The sequence below is a fragment of the Pogona vitticeps genome, chromosome 2 (assembly GCF_051106095.1).
Source record: "Pogona vitticeps strain Pit_001003342236 chromosome 2, PviZW2.1, whole genome shotgun sequence".
Classification (NCBI taxonomy): Eukaryota; Metazoa; Chordata; class Lepidosauria; order Squamata; family Agamidae; genus Pogona; species Pogona vitticeps.
In genome coordinates, this window is record NC_135784.1 from 124,535,070 (window position 1) to 124,560,555 (window position 25,486).

Sequence of the window (25,486 nt, forward strand, 5' to 3'; positions counted from 1 at the left end):
TGCCTAATGGCTTCTTTGGAGGAGAGAGTCTAACCCCCAGTGAATTCACCAAGGAAGGACCAGGAAACAGCTCATTTAAGTTACTTTATTAAGCAGAGAGGGCGAAGTCCCCACCTGCTTTTTACATCAACTCACCCCTTGCACTATACTGTATTCCCAAACATCTACATGACATTCAGTCAGCAACAAGCAACCACAAGAGACCCAGGAATAGAGCTGGACAAGACAGAATCAGGGTAGAGAATCCAAACTCAATGACAGTAAACCCTCACCACCACCCCCTACTCTGCCTTGAGAGAAACATCTATTCTGGAAGAGCAGGTGGGAGATCAGAGAGGAGGAAGAGGATCCCATAAGTAGCAAAAGTGTAGTAGCCCTCTGGGCCCAGGTCTGTTCTGGCTCTTGGAAAGGACTCAAGGAGCAGCCGCCTACATTCACCCCCTACTACAGCTCAAAACTGGTAGGAAAGATCTGGGGGAGGAAGAGGAGGATACGAATCTCTACTTTCTTTTGGCAGCTCAGTTCAGGACTCACAGAGGCCTGCTCTGTGACTACAGCCAGCTTTCCCAGCATTTAAAGGCAAGTGGCCAGCTAAAGCCTGCTGTCTCACCAGAAAGACAGGCTCTTGCTAATAACCTGGCATCCCAAAAAAATGCCTACTAAAAAGTTAGGACACCACAGCCCTTTCCCATCCCTACACCAAATAGCCCTTGTGCACAAGGGAAGAGACAATAAAAACTGTTGAGAAGAAAAAGGACATTCAGTGAAAGACGCTGGAGGAAGGAACATATGTACACACACACGCACACACACACCTTGCACTGTGCTATCCCCGCCATGCCATCCTCATACAAATTCACCCTGCCCCTCTGTTCCAAATGTAATTTGTTCCTTTTATATACAAATAATTGAAAAATCATTAAATAGCTCCTATATATATATATATATATATTTGTATAGTATGTATAAATATAAACAGGGACACCCAGGAATGAGAAACCCAGTACAGAATCTGGGAGGGCCCGGGCACCATTCCCCAGAGAAGCAGGAGTCAGAAAAAGACACCCTTCATTCCTCTGGCTGTGGGCTGACATTCAGATGCTGGCTGGAGGCAGATGGAGTACGCAGAGCCCGGACCCCTGGTGCCCTATGTAGGGCAGTGTCACTATGGCAACTCTGAGCCTTTAGCTTATCATGGGATTTGGCAGTTTCCACAGCATCTGTCTTCCTACCCCTGTCCACCCCTTGATCCTCAAAAGCCAAGAGTCAGTGGTTAGAGCAGCCCCCAGAACGATGCAGTCGAGGGCCAGGTGGTTCTCATCCAGCCAGACTGGTCCTGGATAAGGAGAACACTCATGCCTAGAAGCCCTGTCCACTCCAATCAGTCAGCACGGAAGGTCCTCTGCAATGTCCGATGTTTCCAAGTGGCTCTGGCAACCAAATAGCAGCTCAAAAGTTCAGACAGAGAGAGTAGACACCAAGCTTTGCAAGGTCCAGCTACTTTGGGGTGCCTGGCTTTTTGGGGGTTCCTGGTTTCTTGGTCTGCCAAAGGTGGCCTTGGATGGTAAAGGCATCTACGCTCATTGACATGGTCTTGCTGGGAATCTGAGTGAAGCGCTTCCGGTCGGAACTGTACTTGTAGATGCCTTCGATCATGGGCAGGGTGATCGTCCTGGGCCCATAACCTGCCAAACGTGTCAGTTCATCCGTCTCTCCTGACATAGTGTAGAGGGCACGGAACTGGCAACTTGAATCGCGGAACAGAATGAGAAAGTGATTGGCTTTGCTCTTCTCCACTTCCTGAAATTTATAAGAAAAAGAAATACATCTACGTGGTGATGGCTGTGATTTATAGTGCTTATTCCCCAAGTAAGACCAACACAGATTATTCTTAAGGCAGAATTCAACAAGTTGGGTACCAAAAATAAGTTCCCAACCCAGCTATATAAAGATGCAAGACTATTATATACCACCTTTCAACCTTCTTCTACACGCATTTTTGCATGATCTGGACAAATTTGAGGCAAAGGTTGACAAGTAGAAGCAAGAGAGGCCTGTACTATGCACGTGCTTCACTTCCTACTCTGGGCCACTGTGAGATAAAAGGGCTGCATATCTTATTTTACTTTTACTTTATTTTCATGAGCTAAGTGTGAGGACTACCATTTCTTGATGACATACAAGCACACTTGTGTATTCATTTACGCCCTTGCAGATGGGCCAAATATCATTTTGTACCCAATTTCTTAACACAAAGCTTTTACTTTGTTCTGAAGGCAGACGGGCATTAAAGCTCCATGGTCTGGGGCACAGCCAGCTCATCAGATGAGAGAGGCAAAGACTCTTGACTTCTGTTGCCCAGGGCAACCAGACTTCTACCTACTTATGACATGCTCCACACGCACACACACACCCCGTCAACTTACCTCCAGGATGCGGTTTTTTTGAGGCTCATTGACTTTGCCAGCAAGGCAGCAGTGAGACAGGGCATTGTGGATCATGTACTTATTTGACTTTGCACTGGGTTCCTTGTACAGTTTGGGCCCTGAAGAAAGAACAGAGAGCTCAGCAAAGGTGGCAGGCAAGATGTCGCTTCCTCTACCGAAGGCGAAAGCAGTCCCAGCAAAGACACGTGGAGCTGCCCACATAGCCCTCGAACGTCACAAAGGTGGATTGCAAAGAAGGCTCAAGGCTCTTGTGCAAACACAGCAGAAACTGCAGCAAGGCTTCACCAGGGGCATTTGGGCAAGAAGCGTCTAGCCAAGCCCCCCCCCCCGCATAATCAAGGGAGGGGAACAGGGGGGGTTGGGAAGAACTAGGGCAGCTTACCAGTGTACTCTGGAATGGAGGCAGGTGAGGAAGCTGTTGAAGCATTCTCCCAGTCACGCTCCCGGCCCTGGTTTGGCAGCAGGCGGCTGGGGGACATTGGCCCAGAAGGAGAGGCAGCTCTGCAGAAGGGATAAAAGTGTTTTCCCCTTAACTCCAGAGCCTTGGGGTAGCACGGGTGTGGTCTGGGCCACACAATTACCCAGAATGCAGAGGTCTCAGACCCCAAACCCATCCACCTGGAACAGAACGGCAGGAGCCCCTGCTTCACTGCAGCCTTTTTATAGTCAGGCCGCAACAACTGGAAAGACGACAGAGAAGCCCTGCACACTCACCGAGACCTCTTGATCGAAAGTGAGTTGCCAGGATCGTTCGCCACTGTTGAAAGTGAGAGGGTCGACTGGGAGTACACCTTGCTGAGCTTGGAGCCTAAGAAAAATGTGTATAAACACAAGAGTGGGCATAGCATGATCAGACCTAAGATGGAAGCTGCTTCATTGGTTTGTTTTTTTCTCCTCCTGTTGTAGTTTTTAATATTGATTGTTTTTAATTACTGCAAGCCACCTTCCTGGTCCTCTGGAGGAAAAAGGTAGGATGTAAATATTTTAAATAAATAAATAATAATACCTTTAGTTCTTAGATTTTTAAAAATCCCCTTCCCCATCCAAAAACCAAGAGTTGCTGTTGGTGGCTTATACATGAACCATAAGCCAATAATGGAATATTTGATATTTTCTGATATTCAAAGCAGGAGGATTCAAAGATTGACACCTTTAGCAAGAAATTAAGTACAACCAATCTAAAGCAAGACAGGATAGAACTCTAAGGTAACAGAAGAGCTGTTTAGCTTGAGGAATGTGAGTGGACATCAACTAAGAGAGATGCAAGGTTGTGCCCAAGGTTTCAAAACAGTCGTGAGAACCAGACCAGTGCCTATGCCCCAGGGTCTTCAATGGCGTGACCCCCTCCATACAAACAGCCTGCAGAAAGGAGACCAGTGGACTGCAGGAGGACAGGGTACCTAGAGAGCTCCTCCCAATTCTTGCACACCCAGCATCAGTAACAGGCACACCAAATGAGATGACTAGCAAACAGGGCACCTGGATAAAGGCACGGAGTAATGAGAGAACAGTGCAAGCCTACCTCCGAACACTGAGCCTTGTTCTGTCTTCTTCCCAACCCATGAAGACCCCCAAACAAGCCTGCACTCTCTTTCCCCCATGGGATAGAAGTCTCCCTGCCCTTCTGATCCCATCCACAAGAGGCAACCCTTACCCAGGAGCCCCTTAACAGGGCTGCGGGAGAGGGCGGAATCATCACAGAAGACCGTCTTGGGCCGTCCTTTCTTCAGGGCGCGCACAGTGGTCGGTTTCTGCCGCAAGACCTTGTCTAGGTCTTCCATCAGCTTGAGTTGATGGCGGCGCAGGTATTCTTGGCGGGTAAAATCGCCTCGTCTTGGCCCTACTTCTTCCTCCTGGCGGGGCCGCTCTTCTGCCTGCAGTCTGGAAAAAATGCAGCCAAAAGATCCCCCAGCAGTCAGAAACGACGACAAATCAGCTTGGTCCAAACTAGGATCCTTTGCTACTAGCTAAAACCCCACCACACATGATGTAATCAATAGACGATGGAAGTTCGTTTTCAAACTACATCCTGAAAAAGCCTGAAAAATCTCAAAAATTTTAGGATTCTTCAGTGGAAAAAAAAAAAAACAACAAACAAACTCCTACCACATCTCCCCTACTATACAAAACAACTAAGCATGTTGAATTACATTCTCTGTTATTCCCAAATCTTCTGCCCATGGATGGGGATTTATGACTGATCTACAGGGATTTCTCAGCAGGTAAGGTGATACATAGAAGGTTCCCTCAATCTGTTTTGTTGGAAAACTGCTAAATTAGGGATGAACAACTGTGGTCCTCTCTGTAGTTTTAGACTGCAACTCCCATAGTATCTTTAATTCCAACAGCTGGAGAAGCACATGTTCCCTACGCCTGATTTAGGAAGGCAACACCCAAATAAAGAAGTGACAATAGTTTGCCACTCACATCTCTACTCCGCCAGATTCAGGTAGCGATCAAGGTGGACACAGGAGTATTTGTTTTCATTCCAAACATTTGTGCAAGGTGTTGCAGCCTTCAAGCTTAGAAGGCTGCAACCACACTGGACATAGGAACAATCTATTCAGACAGGAGTGGTGGCAGCTCCCAGCACAGCTGGGCAGCTGCTAAGCATCTCTTGGAACTTGAGCTCAGGCTTTTTTCCCCTTCCCTGCTCTTCGGCCGTATTTCACAGCGGCAACAATCCAAAATGTTTCCTAGTAACACACAGTGGCACAGAACTTGGATTGAGGAGGGGGAGATGCCAACAACTGGGGGAGGAAGAGAATGGAAGAGAGCAGGTGGAAAGAAAGAAGATGGCAAACAGATTCTCAATAAAAGCCTGGAAAGGTTTGCTTTTGTTTTGTTGTTGGGGAAAGACTGGTTTTAAATGCTCCATCAATGGAGAAATCAAATACACAAATATAAGTGCACTTGGGCAGAGGTGTCTGCCGATCCCACTGAACAAAACAGATAGATCTTTTCCGCCTATTGTCACTCAGGGAGAAGGAGGAGTAGAAACCCCATGAAAACTGGACCCCAGCTACTTAATTTCAACATTTTGTAAATTTTCTGAAACAATGGTGCCACACCACATGGGGAGCCACTCCCCCACCTCTTTGCACACAGACTCCAAGTGCCAAAAGTGGGGAGGATGTTATGGCTAGCCCCTCTATCCCACTTCACCTGGTCTCCTCTTTCTTCTGCTCCTTCTCTTCCTCCTGCCACTGCTTCCTGCGCCGTGCGTCCTCCGTGCGCCGCTGCTGTCTCTCTAAGAAGGTGGCACGCTTCTGCGCCATCTCCTCTTCAGCTTTCTCCTCACCCTGCATCAACACAACATATCACTATGAAGCACCGGAGGGTTGAGGGCACGATCCTTCCAGATACAGTCTCTTAACTCCCCGCATGGCAGACATATAGCTGGACCATTTTTTCCCTATACCCCTCCTCGGTGTCTCCACCCCTCTAAGGAAGACCCTACCCCACCCTGGAAGCTTACACAGGGCGCTCTTGTTCCACTCTGACCTGTTTTGCTAGCTTTAACTCAATCGGCTGCTATAGTCTCTCCGCCTAACAGGGGTTCACAGCGTATGTAGACAGACGGGGACAGGAGCCAATGACCACCGAGGTCTACAGTTGTGCATTTATAAAGCCTTGAAATGGGGTCAAACAGGCAGAAAGCCCAGGAGTCCCTGCCCTGGATTGCAGCTTCCACTCCCAAACTGCCCTGGCAGAACAGGTCATCATACACATAATCCTCCGCTGGTGATCTTTAATCTGAGGCTGAGCTCTGGCTCCAGAGTTCATGCATGTGAGTCACCACCAGCTCCCGGATGGCTGCAGAGATCTGTGGTGCCACTAGAGAGCGGCAGGAGCAGGCCGTGTGATTAAAGAAAGCCAGCCGAAGAGCAGATAGAAACCTCTGAAATTGCTACTCCTTTCTTTACCCAAGGATTGCAAAAGCGGGTGGAGTTTAAAGTCACATCCGAGCACAGACAATCCATTCAAGCAATTCGCCTAACCAGCCCTACCGGCAAGCTCTGGGGATACCTACGCCCGCCAAGGCCCCCCCCCCTCAGCTACACAGTCCCACTGCAGAACTTTTGCCTACGTCCTGCTCCTATCATCTGGATGAGGCCACCCGGCTGATCCCAGACCTGCAGGGCACCTCATTCCAGTTTGGGACAGGTTTGTCCCGAATGAAAAGCCACAGAAGCTGGAGGAATCAGCTCCGAATTCCTAGCAGCTAACAGTTGTGATTTCCTACCTTGAAAAAGAAGCCCAGGCCAGAACGGGGCTCAGAGTCCAGTGTCTCTGCGACAGATTCCTCCAGCGAGTCATCACCATCTACATCGTCGTCTTCCTCCCCCTTCAAGCTCGATAAGGGGATCTCAATCAGGCTGCTGCGTCGGTCGCTGGGGGAGGAGACATCACTCGTGCCATCTCCTGAAACCCGGGCATTGCCCCCTTGGGGAGGTACCGAGGCTACCGGCCGCAGATTACCCGGTGCCGGGACCTCTGCTTCTGGTACCAGCACCTCCTCATCCTCAGCAAAATGGATGGAAGAGCGAGTCTGCACATTCACCTGACTCGGAGAGAATTTGCGGAGGTGCGGGAGGGTGTCCACATTGTGGGGGGGTGTCAGAACCCGAGTGAGGGGCGGCAGCTTCAGCTCCACCGGCCGTGTGTGCTTAGGGCTCTTTGGAGGAGCGGGAGCCGGAGACTTCTTCGGCGTGGGCTGAGGCGAACGGGATTTGCGGGAAGGGGACGGCGAGGGTGACGGTGAGGACAACTCCACTGAAGAACGAGGCGGAGCCCCCTCGCGGCTCGCCCTGGGGGCTGGGATCACCCAGGCTTGGGCACTGGGCTTCTTGTCCTGCATGAGGCGCTGCTGCTGATCACTCAGACGTTGCATGTCCATCTGCAGTGAGCTCAGAGCAGTGTTCAGCTTGGCGACAGCCCGATTGTAGTCGCCCAGGTTCTCGTCAAGCCCACTCTTGGTGATCTCCGGGGAGAAGGTCACCTGCTTATTCTCTACGCGGGCTCGAGGGCTTCCGGCCTCCTCCTCAGCTTCCAGCTGGGACAGGCGCTCCTCCAGGGTGAGCCGGCTGTCCTCCGCCTGGGGCTGGCCATCAGGTGCCTTCTGCAGCTGCAAGAAGGCGCTCTTGCCCAAACGCTGACGGTGCCGGGTAAAGATGGCTTCTATGCGTTTCTTCTGAGCCTCGATGGCACGGCGCTTCTCCTCCAACCGTGCACCCAACTGGCTCATCTCTGAGCTGAGGGCAGGGCTCTGGGCAGGGCTTTCCTCTGGAGGGAGGGGACCAGCCTCTGAGCCTTCCGAGCTGATCCCACTCGACTTGCTGTCCGTCGCCGCCAACTTCTTCTTGCGCTCCGCGAAGCTGGTCATGCGCACACCAGAGGCGGAGGAAGCCGTGCTGTCTGGTTGTGAACTCAGTGAGCTCACACATGAGGTGGAGTCATCGGGGCCACCAGGAGGCCGTGAGGGCTCTTCAGCGTCAGAGTCCAGGCTGCCATCCTGGGCTGGTTCTGCCCCATTGGGAGGTCCATTGTGGCAACGGTAAACTGCGGCCGCGGGCACCTTTTCTGGTGCCGAGGCTTTTGGCGGCTCTGGCGAGTGCAGGTAGAAGCCATCAGGAGCTCCCTCCGGCAGCAAGCGCTCGCTGCTGTGAATGATCTTCAGGGCCTCCTCAATCGTGGGCAGGTCAGAGTACCCGTCCGTCAGCCCGTTTTCCAAGGCCTGCCCCTCTTGGCTCTTGGGTCCTGCTCCATGGAGTGATGGAGTCACCAAACCATTTGCAGCCTCGGCCACCTCACTGGGCCGGGGGCGGGGAGAGCGGGGCAAAGAGGAGTAAAGGGGAGGGGCCAAGCTGTCAGAACTGACGGAGCGCAGGATGCCCACCGGGTTGCCCATTACAATGTCCACGTCGCTGTCCAGGCCAAAAGGGATGCTGAAGGAGACGGCCTGGGACAGAGGGTGACTAGGGAAAAGGAGGGGAAGAAGAGGAGGAGGAGGAGGAAAAGATTAGAGCCACTAAGATCTGCCCAGTCCACTTTCTACCTGCTGGTCTCACATCACTTCTCTCTCCAACAATGGCACATTCAGATCTGTGGTTATAAGAGGGCGTACCGTGTACAAATTATGCAAAATAAGGAGGTTGCTCAATTCTGCTTTTAAGTCTCCACGCCGTAGACAAAGGCAACTTTTTATTGGCCTGACTGTAACATGTTAACAGTCTGACCTACAGTTTCTAGTTTGATCTGGGAATTTGTAACTGTTTTAATAAGTTTAACCCTTGTTTACTGTTGTTATGCCATGAGTCACCTTCATCGCTCTTGTTGAGAGGAAAGAAACAATCAAAATTGTTCTAATGAAGAAACACATTTGCAAAATATGTATGTCCGTAGTGAGGCCAGAATCCAAACTCAGCACTTCCACCGATGGATCTCCTCCTGACAGCAGAACCAGAAGGAGAGGAGGGACGCCCTCCCAACACCAGAGGCCTGAGATACTCCTATCCCTGGGATAGATTTTTGAAGGGTGCAAGGGGATTGCAACAAAGAATTTTCTGACACGCTGGCAATCATTCATGACCACAACACTTCATTTGAAAGTGTGGGTTTTCACGCATCCATTTCACATTTGCCCCTTCTCAAAGGAAAAAAAGGCAACCTTTCTGCAGACTTCTCAGAAGAAGGATGTGGCTTTCACTCACCATTTATTTAATTAATTTTAAACTATTTTAGGCCCACCTGCACAAATCGTCCACAAAGGGTTAAATTGAATGATTACATCTCTACTGACAAGATTCTCAGCACTGGCACTCCACAAGGTTGTGTCCTCAGTCCACTACTGTTCTCCATTTATTCATCGGATTGCACCAATAACCATCCCAGTAATAGAATTATCAAATTTGCAGACGACACTACACTAGTAGGACTTATTTCTGGGGATGATGAGTCTGCATATCGGGATGAGGTATTACAGCTATCCCGCTGGTGCAAAAAAAAAAACAATCTTCTATTTAACATCCAAAAAACCAAGGAATTTATAGTGGACTATAGGAAAAAAAGAGCAGACATTCAGCCACTGTATATAGACGGAGTTTGTGTGGAACAGGTGGTTGAATGTAAGTTTCTTGGGACCATCATAACAAATGACCTGACTTGGAGTGCAAACACCGCTGCGTTAATCAGGAAGGCGCAACAACGGTTGTATTTCCTAAGGACTCTTAGAAAGCAACAATTGACTGAGAGTTTGTTAATCACCTTCTATCGGAGTTCGATTGAGAGCATATTATCCTACTGTCTCTGTGTATGGTTTACGAATTGCACAGTGGCAGAGAAAAAGGCAATTCAAGGGGTGATCAAGATGGCCCAAAACATCATTGGCTGTTCACTCCCCTCTTTGGAAGAATTGTATAAGAACAGATGTAAGAGGAAGATATCTAATACGTATACTGAAAGACTCCTCTCATCCGGGACATCAGCTCTTTGAACTATTGCCATCGAGAAGGAGATTCAGGGTATTGAAAGCAAGGACAAGCAGATTCAAGAACAGCTTTTACCCAAGTGCAGTATTGAGTTTAAATGCGGGGTCATAAGTTTTTGGTGGAATTTTAATTGCTGGGAGAAACGGGGTATCTATATTTGTATGGTGAGTGTTGTGTATATTTTTAACTTTTTTTTTGTAGTGGTGTTGTCCAGTTTTACCTTGGGGAAGAGCACCTCATTTCGTTGCACCCACTTGTGAGTGCAATGACAAATAAATTTCTTATGTCTTATGTCTTATGTCTAAGGCATGTAATAAAGAAAACAACAGAATGTAACAGTAAAAACACAGCAATAAACTGGCAGCCTAAATATCCAATGTCAAGAAAAAACCACCACAATAAGTGAGTCCTTGGAACTTTACCAAAGCCCTGCAAAGGAAAGTTCTGCTGATTCAACATCTAAATTAAAGCTCATGCTAGATGGAATCGGAAGATGTGGTGTAATTCTGGTCTGGGTAAGAGGACACATGTTTTCTGCCCAGGTTTCATATTTATCATGCTCTGGGTTCCTTCTCCGTCCCAGAAAGAGATATGGTCGGATTTCCCTTTCCCAATTTAACATCAACTTTCAAATGTCTAACATGGCAATCCTTTAGACTGTGGCTATGTGTTCTACCACTGAAATATATGTGCGACAGCAAATGCAACTTCATATTGTCCATGGGCTCAAGCTCTAGCCAACACCTTAATGAAACCTTGAGTGCCACGCCCTTTCTATAGCCAGAACAAATCACTGCCTCCATACTTTCCTTGATTTCCTCTTTGTTTTCCCAGAACCACCGTCCCCATGGACCCCTTAAAGGCACTTCACTCCTTTTACCTGAGCTGCTTCTTGCTCCATGCTTTACCAAAGCCCTCTACGTGGGACATGGATGTGGAATGATGCAGGGAGCCTATGGGCAAAAAAGGAAACACGAGTCACAAGACAGCACACAGATATAAAGAAGCCACTGCGGCCTCCTCAAGAGGTGGCATAAGTGGTGAGAGGATATCTGAAAGGGAGCACTGCCTAGGTGCAATGAGCCCACCATGATAAACGAAAATGAGGAGAAGCATAGACATGAAAAAAAATGGAGCAGTATTCAGCTTTCACCATGCATTCAAAACTTTGCCAACTATGTCCTTAGCAAAGCACGCATTTGACAGAAAACCACAAACTAAGGCAAGAAAGTGCCAACTCTTCTGCCCTCAAGTACACAAAGTAGGTAGCACAAGGCCTAATTGTATCTCGTTGTTCAGACTATGCAAACAATCTCCCTTCCGAAGTTAGTTTTTGATTAAAATCTAGTTTTCAAGGCTGGGATTATTCACTAAAAGCTAATTCTATGCATGCCTACTCTGCAATAAATCCCATTCTCAGGAATCCCTTTAAAGTGTGCCTTCTGGGACAAGCCTATGATGGCCCTCCTGTCACTGAAAATGGGCAGCAGCTTGCTGCTCAGGACAATGGGAAGGGCTACCCACCCTCAAGAGTTTTAAGATTGCAAGACTGAGCCCCACAGGAGATGTTGACAGTTATGATCAGATCCCCCCTAAGAGCAGGGGTGGGCAAAGCACAGCCCCCTAAATTAAATGTTTCGGCATGGAAACTCCCATCTACCCTAGCCAACACAGCTAATGGTGAGGAATGCTGGGAAATGTAGTCCAACAATCTCCGGATGGACCCACTTTGCCCACCCCCCGAATTAAAGAGTGCTCTTCTCCATCCAACTTCTTAGTTCATACTGGCAGGAGAGGAGTTCTGGGAGCAGGGAAGAAGAGTAGTCTCTTACCTAAGGAACCACAGAGTGGGGACTGCGCCTGCCCTCCAGGAAGCAGTGGGTGCCGGAAGCTGAACACTGGGGAGCTGCTGGTAAAATGAGAGCAATAAGCAGATATCATAACATGAGAAGAGCCCTGCTGGATCAGGCCAAGGGCCCATCTAGTCCAGCTTCCTGCATCTCACAGTGGCCCCGCCAGAAGCCTCTGGGAGCACACGAGACCACTAGATATCTGTCTCCTGATACCCCTCCCCTGCATCTGGCATTTGGAGGTATCTTCCTTTTAAGCCTGGAGATTATACATCCCTCATCATGGCTTGTAACCTGTGATGCACCTTTCCCCTCCAGGAATCTGTCCAATCCCCTCTTAAAGGCATCTAGGCCAGAAGCCATCAACACATCCTGCGGCAAGGAGTTCCACAGATTAGCAACACACTGGGTAAAGAAGTATTTTCTTTTGTCTCTTCTCACTCTCCCAACACTCAGTTTAAGTGGATGTCCCCTGGTTCTAGCACTGCATGAGAACAAGATGGGGGTATTGTTAGCAAAATTTGCATTCTCATCTTCGAAGGTGGTCATCTACTCTTAGATTAGGAAGATAGCAACCAATGCCTTCCGAGAGCACAAACATCAGCAGCCTAAAGAATGCAAGTGGGTGCTTAACCCACACCTGGAAGAAAATGTCTGAAGATGGTTGTGTGTATCCTCTCTCTCTGTGTGTGTGTGTGTGTGTGTGTGTGTGTGTGTGTGTGTGTGTGTGTGTACGCGTGCGTGTGCACAGATACAGAAGGGGTGAGAGAAACACCAAGAAGTATTTGCACAACACTAGAGCTACTGTGCAGACACTATATATGTGGCATACATATATGTATGCTTAGTGCAAAAGTGTCAGTCTGGTGGTTCATCTGGCAAATAAAACGAGCACATATTTGCAGACGTGCAGGAACAAGTTCCTTTCATTTGCTGCTTAAAGGCATTCCCATACATACTAAATGGGAAAGAGACCAGTGCCAACCTTAAGATCAGAGACTTTCCACATCCCCTCAAGAAGAACAACACTTTCTACTGGCCTGAAGCAATTTGAGAACCGGCAACTCTGGCCAAGAGAACACCCTTCTTCCCCTTTCAAGTGCAACTCAATCCAGGTGAATCAAGGAGTCTCTCCTGATCAACAGCTACAGCTGAAGAGGAAAGCAAGCACTTTGTTCCCATACTAGGAGAGCAAGGCTTCAACTTTCCCCCCCTGGAGCAGAGGAAGGTCCCATCAGCCTGAAATATAAGGAGGCACTGAGCCCCCACAAAACGACAAGGAGTTTTCCCCACCCTGATAGTAGGAATAACTCCTTTCAGATCATGTTTCGCCAAGCTGTTTCTAATCTGTAAGGAGGCCCTTGGGCAAAGAGAGAGCAAGCAGCAGCAAAATCAAGTCTTGCAACACCTAGGAGCACCATCGCTTCTGAAACGGGAATGGTGACACTTCAACCTTGCATAAGGAGAGCAGGGAATTTAATGTCAGTAGTACAGAAATAGTAGGGGACCCTCAAGGGCTGTCTAGTTCAGCTTGTTACAACAGAGCACAATGACCTGTATACCTACCACCTCCCAGTGCCTTGCCAGAAAAGGGAGTAACTGCCAACTCCCTAAGTAATTTGGGGTGTTCTGGCAGAATTGAAAAGAGTCATCGGTTAAAGTCACCAGCAGCTGAGCATCCACCCTCTGGAGGCTGTTCTGTCAACATTAACAAGGCTCACAGACTGGTCAGGTTGAGGCCTGGACATTATCCGTGTCTAAGCATTTCCAACAACATATACAAGAGACCAGTTTCCAGAGCTTTTGATGGGAGTTTACCAGGCTGCTGGCTACCTTTGCTAGGGACAGCACACACCAAGGTGAGCGGCCTAAGACATTTTTCTGTCCACGGTGAAGGACAAGATGACGCCTTCCTCTGCTCCATGAAAAAGCCATTCAGCTGGGTTATTAAATCTTATTCTTGCTATGGTGATGGGACAATAATTCCCACAGCACTTGAGGCCAGCAGGTGAGCTTTAAGAGCAGAGGGCAGGCCATGGGCAATTTTATACGCTCCCTGCCCCTCTACCCCATGAAGTACCTGCTTCATTCTGCCTAATGGGAGAGCTGGCTCAAGTTAAGGCAAATGTATACTCAAGAAAGAGGAGCAGAACCCAGGAGAGTCTTCTCAGAGCCTTCTCCCCCACAAGGGCAGGGAATCACCCACAGCCTCACCCATCCTCTCTGAACAGAGGAGGCAAATATCACTCCCAGCATAAACAAGAGATGGTGGACTCAAATGAGTGACTGGCAAGAGTCCTGGAGGCTCACTCACCTGTTGTTGTTCCCACTGTTTGGTGTCAAAGAGTCATTCAATCCAGGGGAATCTGAAAAAGAGTAGCTACTTCAGTGAACAGGCATCCAGGGAAAAACAAAGAGAGACCACTCAGACCGGCGATTAAGCCAGCAAAAGGTCACAAGAGGATGGGAATGCCAGCTACATGTACCAAGGTGCAGGAGAAAAACCGGCTCCGTTCTCCACTCACACAGGAGGCCATTGTTTGAGGACTGGGGCATGCCAAGTCCCAGAGGTCTCTGCTGCTGTTCCACTTACTCAGTGGGGCACAGATTTGGGGGAAGGTGTGGCTGGAAAGCATTGCCGTCAGTGCTAACAGGGTAAATATGTCAATGCGCATACATGTGCACAAGCAAGCTATATAACGGGCAGCTGTATATCACTGTTTGCTCCCTTCAGACAGTTTGGGCATGTAATTTAACACCTGACAGGACTTGAGGAAAAGTCCTCTGATCACAAGGCTAGACCATGAAAACGTTTGTGGCATCGAAGTAAGTGCAGAGTCTTCAAGGGCAGACCAAGATTTGACCCATGCTGAGAAGAGACAAGAATGCTGGGCCAGATGAAGCAATCAAGTTTCAGCACTTGAGGGGAAAGGAAGAAGACCACAACCTATTTGCTTCGACAAGACCCACAGAGGCTCCAGAAACAGATGTAAAGGAAGACGGAGATACACTTGATCAATCTGCTTGCTTCACAACATCTTGTATTTGGTTTATATTACAAAACGTGTGAGGCACTTGCTCTCCGGCCCCTTCTTGTTATGAAGCAAGGAGAACCTAATTTCTGACTGTCAGGTCTAAAAATCTGCACCACTTGGATTTGATGTCTTATGCAAGCCTGGCATCTCTTCTCTCCTGACCTCTAGAAACTTAGGATTTTTGTTTTGGAAAAAATAATGGCAGGAACAAGAGCCTGAGAATTGCAGTAGTCTGGAAATATGCCACTAGCAATGAAGTCTGAGAAAAGGATATCAATCTGGCTGAGAGGAGGATGCCTGGCATATCTTCCTTTATTGCCTCATAATCTCCTTTTCTTTTTGTCCCTCAGGTATTCTATTCCAATTTCAAAACACTTCAAAAACCCACATTCTCAATGTTCAGAAACATGCAAAAAATTATGCACAACTAAGCATCCTCCTGGATGCTTCGTAAATTCCCTGAGAAATTAACAGTGCGCTATATACACAACATGGGGTAGGAAGACTCTATTAATGTGGTTTCTGCCTTATAAGACATTCTCAGCATTTAATTTGAAGGAAGCTATGAATACACCACCTCCTTCTCCATGCTGGGCAGGACCTGCTCTTCAATCTATTTCCTACGCAGACAGAAAGAGGAACACGATATACATTCTGCAAATGTCAGCTTCTTACCTTGAAGTCTGGGCAGCTCCTTAGGGCATACGAAGTCTGGCTTAAGCACCTCGAAGCACAAAAACAACTCTGCCAGGAACACCCCAACATTTATCTGAGGACGTAGAACAGCTTGTTAGGTAAGCACTCTGGAGAGGGAGGAGTCCTCTTCCATCTGAAAACACTGGGGCCCAAGTCCTGAAACTGCCTTTCCTTGGGCTCCAAGTCACCGTCATCTCTTCCTGTTTTCTCTGCAGAGGTCTCTGCAACACCAGTCACAGAAGCTTGGAGTGGGTCTCTCCCTGACTGCAGCAATAATGCCTTCCCAATTCTTAAAACTCTCTTTCCCCCCACCTGCCTGCCTCCCTCCCCCTTGCTTTCCAGCCCCATTCCACGGTTCACCACAGAAGGACCCCATTGTCTCAGCCTCTAATTAGTGTCACTGGAGGCAGTGGCCAAGGCTCATTAGGGCCAAGACAGGCTGGGCACTGGTACCAAGTGCTAATCCCCATTTGCTCCACAGGAACAGCCACACGAGACACCAAGGCAGGCGTTTCCCTCTGTGCTAGAGTAACAAGGCACTCCTTTCCAGGTGGCGATTCCTGCCCAAAGCTAGGCGAGCTTCTTCACTGCAGCCAGGGCGGTAATGTGGCAGAGTTTCCCTGGCTGAGGCTGGTCTCTCTACTATCCTTTCTTCCGCACAGTTGCAAAACTCACCCTCAACGCAGGTGGCATGTACAGCAGGTCCTCCAGGGAGAGGAAACAGGTGCCACCCAAGTAGTCAGATGCAAAGCCTTGGATCAGCTGCAGGTTATAGAGGCTGTCTGCCACAGACATCGTCTCCTTGAGGCACACATCTGCCGGGCAAGGAAAGTGTGTAATAGCTCTTAATGGTCACCAATGGGGGTGGGGCATGTGGGGAATCCATTCAGAACAGTGGCTCAAAGCTTTGGAAAGTGGCTTTTTTTTGATAACAACTCCTAGAATTCTTAGCCACTGGCCATGCTGGCCGGGGGAGATTCTAGGAACTGTAGCAACCTCCCGAGAGCCATCCCATCCCCCCTTCCACGCCAAACCCAAAGTCTGGACTCACCTTCCAAGCGTACCAGCTGGGGGCAGTAATAGTGGATGGTGGCAGCAATGGCACCTCCACTGGCTAGATCCTTCATGCCTGTGATGGCAGGGAAACAGGGGGTCTGTTTCGGCAGGGCCTTGTCCTTCCGGTAGCGGATCTGAGCAGAACAGAGAGGCAGGAGGAAGTAAACAGGATGACAACAACAGGAGTTAGCGCTCCACGAGAGGAACCTTAAAAACCGGAGTAGTCAATGGCTCCACACTCTTTATGTTCCTCTGCCCAAAATGTTACCATGCAGCAGTCCTCAGACATTTCCTGAGCAGGGATGCTTGGAAGGGGGGGGGGAGGCTAAGGGAATGGGCTCTTCCTCAAACAAACAAACACACAAACAACAAATGTGCACGCCCAATGTGGCCCCTCCCTCCTCCATCCCAATACCAAGAGCAGAGTGCATGCTGGGAAGGGGATAAGGATAAAGCAGGGAGAAGGGGACAAGCCAGAGCCTTGGCAGGAACCCCTTCAGAAAGGCAGCCAGGAAGGAAAGCAGGAGACAGGTGAAGGAAGCAGCCATCATAGGAACAGAAAAGGAGACATTCTCCCTTCTACAGTAGCTCTGAGTGACCCAAAAGAGTAAGAGGCCTCTCCCACCCACCCACCCACCCCCATGGGTCCAAGAGAGGTTCTGACCTCATGCCCTGCCCAAGGGGCAAGAGCACCACTACAGATGGCCTGGGGGGGGGGAGAGGCGGGAAGGTGGTCACTAGATGGGAAGATCTGCACTGGATGGGAGAGAAGGCAGAGGAGCTGTCCCTTGGGCTCCCCCCCCCACGCCCCCTCCCGGGTTATGTAATGGCAGGGGTTTTCATTTCCTACTCCAGACATGCTTGTCCTCACCCCAGGACACAGCAGACAAGACAACAAAGGCAGCCCCCACACCAGAGACACACACAGAGCAGGGCAGGCCGTGCGTTGACAGTTCTTAGGACAAAGACGGGAAGGGGGAGGGCGGGACAGACAGACAGACACAGACAACCAGCAGGCCAGCAAAAAGAACCAAGAAAAAGGAAGAAAAAAAGGAGGCACACAAGCCACCTCCATTCCTGCTGCAATGAGCTGGAGGGAGGAACAGAGGGGGGGGGGGGAAAGGGTTACACCTCTGTGCAGCGCAGAAAAGATGGCCATACGTAGCAAACACTGGGCAGGCACCTCTTGCCCTACTTGCTCTCCCCGTTCCCATCCTGCTGAACCCAGGGATTCAAACAAGCCCTCCACTCCCCCCCGCCCGCTACTGTTTATAGATATTTGCTAGTTAGGGGGAAGATGGGGAAAGGGGAGACCCCCAAATGAAGAAGAGGCAGAAAACCTCATTGTGGGGATCAAGATAGGACCACTGCCAACACCCAAGAATGTTCAGCCCGTGTGCATTAGTGTCTGCATGTCTACATGTGGGTGGCCGTACCCGATGCTTTTAACTTCCCAAAACATGGACACATCTTGGGATTCAAAAACAGACGCCCACCTTAAAAAAATCCTGAGAAAAAGGATACCCAAGCAAATGGGGACATGAAACCAGAGAGTTCTGTGGTGACGGAAAGGGACTTCTGAGGGCTCACATCCAGAACCTTTCAGGAAAGTAGGAAAGGTATGAGATTAATGCCTCAAAGGCTGGGTCGAAAGGCATGCCTTTCACACTGCAAACTCCCGCAGCCGCCTGGAACAGCTGCCAGTTGTTGTGAACATGGGGAAGGTCCCTGAAGAGGCCTGAGGCACGGGGAGCTTGCCTCTCAAAGCCCCAAAGGTGGTGGTTGGGCAGCAGCAGCAGTGGGGAAGGGAGCCAGGCCCATTGCAGCAGGAACAGCCAGAAGTTCTAGAAGAACAACCCAAGTGAACGGCAAGATTGTGCAGGTGGGTGGGCAGGCGGGCGCGCGCCGACGGATACATTACCACAGGAGGCTTATTCCCAGATTCCTTCAAACAAAAAGCGATGGCATGCTGGATGCAACAGCAAAGAAAAGAGAGAGCCTGATCAATGCACCCCGCAAGGAGGGGGGAAAGGGAGGGAAGGGTTGCTGGCTTGCAAGACTAGGGAGGAGGAAGGGGCAACTGGAAGGGGCACTGTGGATCTCATGGTAACCTTTGACAAAAACCTCCCAGCATGCACTTGGGAATCCTGATTCCCTCTGGAGGACCCCACGCTCCTGCAAACTAATATACACTGCACTCCTCTACAAGAACGTTTGGGCAAAGCATCCTGCAGTCACGTTCTTGGCTGCACTAAGTACTGCGGGGCAGCAAGCAGATGGGTATGGGGTTAGGGTGGGGCAGAAGGCAACACAGAAGGGGAGGTGGGGATCATGGCATGGCATGTCCACTAGCATGCTGGTCCTCCTTGGCAGGTCCAGGCATGAGCTGCCCTGCTCTGGCTGTCTCTTAACCCTTCTGCGCAAAGGACACCTGGTGCTCCTTGAAGCGCTCCAAGGCAAGCACCGCTGCCTGTCTGTTTAGCCCTCCTCCTCCGCCCCTCTCCCCAAAAGCCCCACCTATAACCCCCAGAAGGTCACATGATCTGGGCAGGAAGAAGAGACACATAAAGCCAAGAATACCCCCACAACTAGTATCCTGCCTGTCCGGTGTCCCCACAAGAGGAGACATGGAGCTAAGAGAGACCAAAGCAGGTGCAGATTGTGGAAGGAAGGGAGATGAGAACAAAGGATGCTGGGATATACCAGCATCCCAGCAGCTGGTGTCTCACACAGGAACACTCCTATTGCCCAGGGCAGGGATCCCCTCTGCGCTCAGCGCCTCCCATCTCCTAGGGGCAGATGCCCAGTGCCCACCCCACTGGCAGCAGGGCAACTAGGTCACCCAACACTGCTCTCAAGGGCAGCCCTCCCTGCATCGTGCCGGCACCTCTGCTCCAAGGTCCTAAACCCCCAGCATCCTTTGCTCTGGGTCCCCCTGGCATGCAGCACAGGAGCTGAGGCAGCAGGGAGATAACAAGTAAAGCCACCCACTTACAGGAACCAGTTTCCAGTACCACCTTGTGGGACACTGAAGCAGAGGAAGGAGAAAGGCCATGGGGAGAGGAGGAAAGAGATGCAGAAAAAGACAGCTCTGTCACATACCACGCCTTGACTGTATTGCTCTCAAAGCACAGGCAGCCAAAGAGGCAGCTTGACTCAGAAGAGGCCATCATGCCCACCAGGAGTAGTGATGGGACCACCTCCCAGACAGCCAACCCAATCCCCAACTGCGAGAGAAGCTCACAGAAACAGGTGTGAGGGGTCACTGGTTGCGCAGGTGAACAAATAGGCCACCCATCAGCTGGGCTAGAGAGCAGGCAAAGGCCACCTCATCTAATGAGGCTGGCACCCTAGGAAGCAAGTTCCATCTTCTAAAACTGGGCCAGAAGAAAAGGACATGGCGCATACACAGAACAAAGGCAGGGTGGTCAAAGCCACCCTTTGCTCTTTTCCTCAACACACTTTGGATAATGAGGCAAATGTCATAGGCTGCGTGAGAAAACTCACCCCCACTTACAACATAGCCCAGGTCCCAGGTCCCCCACCAGCCTCCCTCGTCATATAACCATTTCACTCAGGAAGAATCAGTAACAAGGCACACGCACCTTGGGACCGCTATTGGAGGCCTGGGTTTGGCCATCGGTACCAGGAGCAGACCGCTGAGAACATTCCTGCTCGGCACTTTGCTGTATCTTGTTAATGACCTGCACAGAAGCAATCAAAAATATGCTATAAAGAGGCAACACTGTCGCTCTGGTCCCAGAAATCCCAGTCAGTCTCAAACTCTCTTGCCTCCTCCTCCCAAATGGGTCAGAGTACCCATACATCTCCCCAAACAGGTGTGTTCTTCTGATCCCACTCTAAAATAGAACCAAGAAATTGCTTATATTCTATCTAACTTAATTAAATGGGTGCACACACACCATTTTCATGTGATATTATGTTTCAAAGAGGCTCACAGAAATATTATATTTAGATTGTGCCCATATTCTGAGAGCTTGTATGATTTACAGGGATTTCATGAATATCCAAGAGACTCACAATCTATGCACTCAATGGCAACCAGCTAAATGGCCTTATGTTTTCTAAGCCACTGGTAATATGGACTGGATGGCCAGATGTCATGGGCTCCCACCATGAAGCTTCCTGGGTCTTTCGACTTAGCCCTTGGTAAAGTAGGATGACCCATACATGCAACCCTGAGTTTCTTGCAGGAAGGATCAAACACACACACATGATAAAAGGAACAAATACACTACCATGTCTATCCAATGTAGAAGTTTCTGGTCCCAGGAGATGGCAGCGGTGTCAGTCCCCGGTGCAACACTTAGAGAGCTGGTGGCTTCTACTGCATAGGCCGTCATCAGTGAGTCAATCAGTGCTAGGTGAGCCCCCTATAGGTTGGCCAAAAGGGAATATATGACATACATTAGACAAACTGCAGTAACAACAAGGGTATCGTTACTCCATAAATGGAGTCAGAACCCTAACCCAGATGCCATACAGTAGGGTAGAATATAATAAAGGCACAACTGTTGGGACAGCTGGAAAACCAGTTTAAGGCCTTCACCATAATGATTATTAGATTGAGTTTAGCACATTCTCTTCTCCTGCCCTTTCTTCTGAGAAACCCAAAACACTGGGTTACTATCTACAATAAGAGAGTAGTAGCAAGCCCCTTTCCCTGGAAAAGCCCCTGATGTTGGGAAAGTGTGAGGGCAAGAGGAGAAGGGGACGACAGAGGACGAGATGGTTGGACAGTGTCATCGAAGCAACCAACATGAATTTGACCAAACTCCGGGAGGCAGTGGAAGACAGGAGGGCCTGGCGTGCTCTGGTCCATGGGGTCACGAAGAGTCGGACACGACTAAACGACTAAACAACAACAAGCAAGCCCCTTTGGCACACACCATTTCCCCCTAAAGTTTTCACATGGCAAGGCAAGCTGCAGCTCTATACTATGACACTCATCCTGAGAGTAAATAAGCTGAAATGATCAATGCTGCTGCTGCTGCTGCTGGATCCAGGGAAGGAGAAAGACAGGCAACCCTCAGGGACTGAAGCCCTGGCCAGAGATTCTCATGTAACATCAGAATCCTTCTTTTGCCTGACCAAGCATGCTCAGTCCCAGCTCCACCCAGTCTTATACTACAGGAGAGCTGGATTAGTTGTCTTAAGCTTTTAATGCTGTTAAGATGAACCTGGATGAGAGCCGTGAAGGCAACTGGAGCTTGGGGGCAAATATAGGGTAATCTTTATTACTCGATTCATCATAATGTATGCAGTCTGCCTGTCTCTTCCACGCCTCCAGAATCTGCATGCAAGCTCTCCTGGTGCCACAGGTGAGATATTTAGCCTGATTCAACGAATATTGATCCAGAAGAAACATCCTCTTTGAGTCCTGGGTAGACCTAATAGGATAGCCAACAAGCCAATTATCTCTGGGAAGACCCTGGTAGACTTTTTGCCAACAATACCAGCGGCTTCCTGGTACCCTAAAGAGTGGGAGGAGAGTGTAACAGATTTCCTTCTCCCTCATTTGCTGCCCACATTCAGTTGGGAGACTTTGAAATTTCTGTGATCTGCCCAAAGGAAGCTGAAATGATCTAACTCAGCCTTCCTCACCTTCCCAGAGGGACTTCAGCTCTCATCAGTTCCAGGCAATATAGCAAATAGCCAGGAATTCTAGAAGTCAAATGTCAAAACATTTGGAGGTCAGAAGGTTGAAGAAAGCTATATTACCCAAGAGATTCAAGCAGAAATAACTTCCAAGGCAACAGGTGAGCCGAATATGTTCACCTTCTGCAGCCCAGTCCGCTTCAGACAGATAAAGGAAGATCTGAGCATAGCATGTTTGCCTGTTAGGTCCCATTCATTTCAAAAACAGGGGATTACCTTACCTCCAGTAAACAACAGCACAAGGAGCGCTGGGACATTTTGTGCTGGCAGTAATTTGTTAAATACTTATGTATGATTATTTGGCTGCAGTGACACACGGCTTAATCACACTCTGCTTGGATTACTGTAACATCCTCTACATGGGACTGCCTTTGAAGATAGCTTGAAAAGTTCAGCTGGGTCAAAATGCAGCAGCCAAAAGTGCTGACTAGGGTCAGTGACAAGGAGCAGCATATAGCTCCCCATCTTAGGACAGCTGCTCTGACCATCAGCCTATTCCCAGGACCTTTTCAAAGTGCTGGTTATGATCTATAAAGTCCTACTTGGGTAAAGGCTAAATGAAAAACTCTTATCTCCCCATATGAGCTTTCTTAGCTCCCAAGATCTTTACAGGAGGCCCATTTCTTGGTCCCATTGCCCTCATGGGCACGTTTTACAAGAGCACGTGAGAAAACCTTCTCTGCCACTGCTCCCAGCTTGTGGAATGCCTTCCCTTGGGAGGCTAGGTTGAACTCTTTTCTTGTCCTTTCAGTGACAATTAAAGACCAGTCTTTGTAGGCATGTTTGTAATATCTAAATCGAGCAAGATTGAGGCTCTCCAGGATGTTACATTGATTTTTTTTTTAAGTGTGTTTTAAAAACTTTCAAATATTTAAGATGACCATTTAAAGGTCTTACTATATGGTTTTTTTTTTTGTTGTTGTTGTTGTTTTTGCTTTGTTACTTATTATAGTTTTAGTCCAACTGGTTTAATTATTTGTGAGTCACCTTTGGTCCCTTACACCTATAAAACACCAGTATAGAAATTAAATACAAACAAACATAACCCATGCAATTTGGAAAATGCCCTCAAAATGGTTTAGCTAAAGGTTCCCCTTGACAATTTTTGTCCAGTCGTGTTCAACTCTAGGGGGTGGTGCTCATCCCCATTTCCAAGCTGTAGAGCCAGCGTTTGTCCGAAGACAATATTCCGTGGTCACATGGCCAGTGCGACTAGACACAGAACGCCGTAACCTTCCCACTGTGGTGGTACCTATTTATCTACTTGCATTTGCATGCTTTTGAACTGCTAGGTTGGCAGGAGCTCGGACAAGAGACAGGAGCTCACTCTGTTGCGTGGATTTGATCTTACGAGTGATGGTCTGACCTTGCGGCACAGAGGTTTTTGCAGTTTAACCCGCAGCACCACCATGTCCCTTCAAAATGGTTTATATAAACACAAATAAATAAAGCTACAATCATAATAGATCACCCCACAAAGGCATAAAAAGAGAAATCCATGTGGATGTGAAGAACCAGAAATAAAATTTAAAACAGTAAATACAAAAATAATTTTAAAAATTAAAAATAAATATTTTCCATGTATAACACCTCCAATGTATAAGACGACCCCCGATTTTGAAACTTTTCCGGAGGCGGAGGCGAAGGAGCAGCCGTGCTCGGCCACCCCTCATGACTGCTGCTGCCGCCGCCACACAATCACCTCCTCCAATGCCACTCGCGGGCTCCCTACGGGCAGGGGACAAGGTGGGGGCGTGAGCTGGAGGTGAGCCCTGCGGGTGGTGCTGGAGGAAGTGATTGTGTGGTTGGACAGTGGTGGTGGCGGAGGCAGCAGCAGGAGGCAGAGGTGAAGGAGCAGCCACGCTCAGCCGCCTCTCATGGCTGCTCATTGACTACTGCTGCCGCTGACCAATGGCCTCCTCCAGCACCACTTGCGGGCTCACCTCCAGCTCACACCGTCACCTTGTCCCCTGCTCAAAGGGAGCCCACGAGTGGCACTGGAGGAGGCAAACTGGCACTGGAGGCAGTAGTCCATGGGTAGCCGTGAGAGGCGGCCAAGCGTGGCTGCTCCTTCGCCGCCTCCTCCTTCCGTGTATAAGACGACCCTCAATTTTTCCTCTAATGGTTTTAGGAAAAAGTGTGATTTTATACAAGGAAAAATACCAAAAATGCCATACAGAAGAGGGAGTTCTTTAGCCTAGCATTTATATGTTACCAAAGAGAGGTTGAGAGATCTTCTAACGTGTTTTTTGTGTCTTTCTTCCCCAGCCACCTCACATTCATTTGGATTCAATGAGCAAAATCAAGTGGTGAAATTCGCCCTCCTTGTACAGGACCTCCTCGGGCTGTTAACACAGAGATGAGCGGTTGGGCTGCTCTCACCCAAGCTATCCACCTGTAGCAACAGGAATCGAGGAGAGACTACGTCCAACACTTCTTCCTAACATGCTCATTTTCTACATGTAGGGACAATGGGTGTCCATGAAAAGAGTGATTTACTACTCTGTTCTGAGCTGACTGGAATGAGGGGTGGAATGGGCCGTCGTTGGTAACTGCCCAGAGTAGTACATGCCATTAAGCTGGGCGGCATATGAATATATGACATAAATATATATTCAAATAAAGCAACTTTGTGCCTCCCATAAGGCAATTTTGTTTGTTAAAGTTCCATAACAAGTTCTAGGAAGGTGACTCACATGTCTAAACTGGGAGCAATACAACCCCAGGTCTCAAAACCTATATTTTGTCATAACTTTTATGGCCTAAACAAGTAAGATTTACTACTACCAAGAGCCCCTTCATGGATTGCTGCCTTGTCATGGTTAAGGGGCTTGATTAATTCAGAGAAGCTATGGGCTATGCCATGCAGGGGCACCCAAGACGGACAGGTCATAGTGGAGAGTTCTGACTAAACGCGATCCACCTGGAGCAGGAACTGGCAAGCCACTCCAGTATCTTTGCCAAGAAAACTCTATGGACAGAAACAAAAGGATAAAAGATATGATGCTGGAAGAGGGAAGATAAGGAAGAGCAGAGGACAAGGACAAGTAGCTCCAGAGCTAATGAAGTGGTTGGGCCAAAGTAGAAAGGACGCTCAGCTGTGGACGCACCTGAAAGTGAAAGGAAAGTCCGATGCTGCAAAGAAAAATACTGCCTAGGAACCTGGAATGTAGGATCTATGAACCTTGGTAAGCTGGATGTGGCCAAACAGGAGATGGCAAGAATAAACATTG

General features: G+C 49.0%; 1 protein-coding gene across 7 annotated transcripts in view; it reads right to left on the reverse strand.

The window, feature by feature from the left end:
• Nucleotides 1-71: 71 nt before the first annotated feature.
• CAMSAP3 (calmodulin regulated spectrin associated protein family member 3) overlaps nt 72-25,486 on the reverse strand; it is a 50,224-nt gene continuing 24,809 nt past the window's right edge. The window contains exons 3-19 of one of the 7 annotated variants that reach the window (XM_020796307.3): nt 20,834-20,968; nt 20,180-20,278; nt 19,570-19,602; nt 18,496-18,543; nt 16,570-16,708; nt 16,194-16,333; nt 15,498-15,591; nt 14,102-14,153; nt 11,770-11,846; nt 10,818-10,890; nt 6,694-8,425; nt 5,613-5,749; nt 4,102-4,328; nt 3,162-3,255; nt 2,830-2,948; nt 2,427-2,545; nt 72-1,800 (exon numbers count right to left, since the gene is read on the reverse strand). In XM_020796307.3, the coding sequence (XP_020651966.3) occupies nt 1,498-1,800; nt 2,427-2,545; nt 2,830-2,948; nt 3,162-3,255; nt 4,102-4,328; nt 5,613-5,749; nt 6,694-8,425; nt 10,818-10,890; nt 11,770-11,846; nt 14,102-14,153; nt 15,498-15,591; nt 16,194-16,333; nt 16,570-16,708; nt 18,496-18,543; nt 19,570-19,602; nt 20,180-20,278; nt 20,834-20,968 (3,621 nt within the window). In that variant the 3' untranslated portion in view covers nt 72-1,497. The remainder of the gene's footprint in view (nt 1,801-2,426; nt 2,546-2,829; nt 2,949-3,161; nt 3,256-4,101; nt 4,329-5,612; nt 5,750-6,693; nt 8,426-10,817; nt 10,891-11,769; nt 11,847-14,101; nt 14,154-15,497; nt 15,592-16,193; nt 16,334-16,569; nt 16,709-18,495; nt 18,544-19,569; nt 19,603-20,179; nt 20,279-20,833; nt 20,969-25,486) is intronic. The other 6 variants (XM_020796308.3, XM_020796309.3, XM_078385878.1 and 3 more) reach the window with 6 other exon arrangements.